The following is a 3677-nucleotide window of genomic DNA, read 5'->3' on the forward strand; positions in this document are numbered from 1 at the left end:
ACACAGCGGGATATTCCATAAGCATATAAAACAGATTTATTTTCTTCCCTTTACTGATTCTTCTTCCCCCCACGACCAACAGAAGATGTATTTTTGTCATAAAGAGTCTTTTGTAAAATGATGTAAATTACAAAAAATGAAGTCTTATATTACATTTGTGCTGTTTGTCTGGAGTGGCTTTATGTACTTTAATGAAGTAATAATAAAAGTACAAATAAATCATTCTGTGTACAGCATTCAATAACCCGTCCTGCTATATAAACACATTCAAAGTGTGTTTTGCTTTATGAATAATGCATTTTCTGCACCATCAGGTAATCAATAATACACTTTAAGTGTGGCTCCTATTCCTGCTGATCCCCATCAAAGAAAGAACAATCAGTCCATTCATCTTTTAGTAAATGGACAGAAAATTCATTGAGTACTAAATTAATAATCACCATGTGTTTTATAGACTCAACAATTTATCAGGAATGTAATGGGCTTTATTAATTGATAATCAAAAGGATTGTAAGTTGCTGCCCTTGTGAAATGTATTTAAATATTAAAGATTTTTTTAAAGATAAAGGGTTAAAGATTCAAATCTTTTGAAGTCTTTAGTTATAATTAGGTCTCAAGTTCTGGGAATATGTGAACGATTGGGTGATTTATGAAACAAGCAGAGAAAGAAATGTTAAACTGAAGTTTGACCCCAATAAGAATCCTCACAGAGCTACACATCAAATGATATCCTATTTTCTGTTGACGTTTTTCTGTTTTCCTATTTTTCTTTTTATAGCGGGCCCCCAGTGTTGAACCAACCCAGACATCGGCGCTGGATGTGTTGACATCACCTTGTTGTTCCTTACATTTTCCTCTCCAAAATGGAGCAAACTTTGCAAGGCTGCTCTTTAAACATATCCAAACTGGTCCACAACACCAGCGTGCCACTAAATGCCACTGGGAATTACACCAGCGACCAAGTCACCGAAGTCAACCTCGTAGAAATCCTGGGTCCAAAACGATCCCCCTTTTTCCTCCCTGTGAGCAGTGTTTACCTTCTCATCTTCCTCGTCGGCTTGTCTGGGAATCTTCTCACATGTGCAGTGATAGCAAAGCACAAGAAGATGCGAAACCCCACCAACCTCTACCTGTTGAGCCTGGCTTTGTCGGACCTTCTTGTTCTACTGTTCGGGATGCCTCTGGAGGTATACGACCTGTGGCAGAACTACCCCTTTCCCTTTGGCGAGGGCGGCTGTTACTTCAAAACCTTCCTCTTCGAGGCGGTCTGCTTCGCTTCAATCCTCAACGTCACAGCTTTGAGCGTGGAGAGGTATATAGCTGTGGTGCACCCGCTCAAAACACGGTACCTCTCGACTAACAAGCACGCTAAGCGGGTCATCACCATTGTGTGGGTGGTATCCATGATCTGTGCCATCCCCAACACCTCCCTGCATGGACTCTTCTACCTGAAAGGGAGGATGGAGGAGTCAGCCATATGCACTGTGCTGAAGCCCCTGTGGATCTATAACATGGTTATGCAGATTACCACTGTGTGCTTCTATTTTGTGCCCATGATGGTAATCAGCGTGCTGTACCTGGTGATGGGCCTTCATTTGTGCAGAGAACGAAGGCAGCCAAGCGAGAACCTGGGGAGGAACTGTAGCAGCAACATTCGGAGGAAGATGAGCGTGAACGGGCGCAGGAGACAGATCAACAAGATGCTCTGTGAGTTATTTTCGCTCTTTAGGAAAACATGTACATGCATTACTGTCAAAGACTGCTACAAATTGACAGCATATCCCCTAATCTGTTGCATCAATGCCAAGACATGTTCCCAAAGATAAAGGGACGTGAGGAAAGCACAGAGCTAACAATGCCAAAGGATTGTCAATTCTTTGTATGGATCATTTGTATTCTAGAGGGAGTCAATAAAGCTGTGGGGCTGGATAAGGATTCATGTAGCTTACAATGTTAGCACAGTTCTTACAGTAAACAGTCAATTTACCTCACTGTAAATATATTTTTAATTTTCTGTACAAGGAGTTTCATTCTAGATTTATATATTCATCATAAAACCACATGTAACAAAAATAAAAAGGTGGTGTTGAATGAAACCACTGAGAGTCATGACAACATGGAACCTTATGTTAACTGCAAAGGTCAGAGCTATAATGGTTTTTTCCACATTGTCAGGAAGCCCATTTTCACAGCCATATCATAAAATCGAAATCTGACGGCATCTTGTACTTTGATTAAGTTAACACAAATGTCAGACAAGTACAAGCGTCAACCTCAAGGTTAGAAGCCAATGCTTAAAAGCGTTGAAACCTTCAACATTTAAAATGGCTGACAGGGTGATTCCACTTGCAAAAATAAGCCAAATGTATAGAAGTGAATAGGAAATAAACCTACTGGTTTCATTAACTAGTTCAATGTCTTCTACAATACAGCCTGATGTTCATTTCAGTTTATGGGTCAGTCACGATACACTCAATGTGTTTAAACCCACATAACTATATTTAAACTCTGAAGATAGTGTTTCAAAAAATACCAAATATGTCAGGCTTCATTTTATGACGTATAAATCATTTGGGACATTTCGTCTTTGATTTGATTACTTTACTGGTATGAGCATCAGTGTAATTACAAGGATGAGCTGGAACAAGACGATACAGAATATAAATGTGAAACTGTCAAGGACAATAAATCATTATCCCAATTTTTCAGATTTACTTGAAAAAGTGAAACTACTATTTGTTAAGGGTAAAGTAGAAAAAACTCACAAACTCTGTTTTGGAAAAGAGAACAAAAAAAAGTGTGAAATGTTTGCCACTCTCACATTTATAAATATCTCTCACTGTGTGGAAAGCCACCAAGCTTTCAATACAGTCAGTTATCTTGATGCCATATGGCCACTAACAGCCTGCTGTACCTCCTTCAGTGAGAGCACTCTGAGAGGATTAGCCATGGATTATTAAAAGACAAATGTAATAAGTGCTTTAAGAACTACCTCTGCTGCTCAGAGTGACACATTCAGATCATGATTACCATAACGTTTGAACACCTGTGTAGTTTCACCTGTAGTTTTAGGCAATATCAAAGAAAGTTAATGAGATTGTTTTGTTCATCCCATTTCATCAGTTGAAAGTAAATGATAAGATCTTCTATGTTTTTTTTTAATCGGTAACAAGAAAAAGCGTTTAACCTGCAAACAACAAAACAATCTTTTTAAACAGCCTCACTCTCTCTGGTTTGCTCCTGTAGCGATCGTGGTGGCGGTGTTTGGAGTCTGCTGGGCTCCATTCCACATCGAGAGACTCCTCTGGAGTTCCATCAGCCAGTGGACCGATTTGATGCACAACATTTATCAGTACGTCCACATCCTCTCGGGCGTCTTCTTTTATCTCAGCTCTGCAGTCAACCCCATCATCTACAGTCTGCTGTCCACACGGTTCAGGGAGTGTTTCCGAGAACTCGTTTGCTCCCAGACGGAGGAAAACAGCTCTGTCAGAGACTCGCCACCATTCCCTAAGATCTTACTGGAACCCTCTGTCTCAAGTGCCAGAGCCCAGGTTGAGGATAAGGACTCCAACGCTTTCATTCCTTTGCTGTTTCCTAACATGAAACTGAGCATGGACACTACAATCCTCAAAAATGCATGTAGAGAGAAGACCTGTAAAACCTCTGTGTTCTAA

The 3677-nt window shown here is 40.1% G+C and overlaps 1 protein-coding gene across 1 annotated transcript; it reads left to right on the forward strand.

The window, feature by feature from the left end:
- Positions 1-863: 863 nt before the first annotated feature.
- On the forward strand, positions 864-3677 carry nmur3 (neuromedin U receptor 3). The gene is made up of 2 exons (XM_034138926.1): positions 864-1707; positions 3247-3677. Exons 1-2 carry the CDS (start codon positions 864-866, stop codon positions 3675-3677), a joined length of 1275 nt encoding a protein of 424 aa, XP_033994817.1.

The sequence above is a fragment of the Trematomus bernacchii genome, unplaced genomic scaffold, assembly GCF_902827165.1.
Source record: "Trematomus bernacchii unplaced genomic scaffold, fTreBer1.1, whole genome shotgun sequence".
Taxonomy (NCBI): Eukaryota; Metazoa; Chordata; class Actinopteri; order Perciformes; family Nototheniidae; genus Trematomus; species Trematomus bernacchii.

Coding starts and splice junctions, on each gene's coding strand:
- nmur3 (XM_034138926.1), top strand. CDS start 864: ATGGAGCAAACTTTGCAAGGCTGCTCTTTAAACATATCCAAACTGGTC. Junction 1,708..3,246: donor ACAGATCAACAAGATGCTCT/GTGAGTTATTTT, acceptor TTGCTCCTGTAG/CGATCGTGGTGGCGGTGTTT.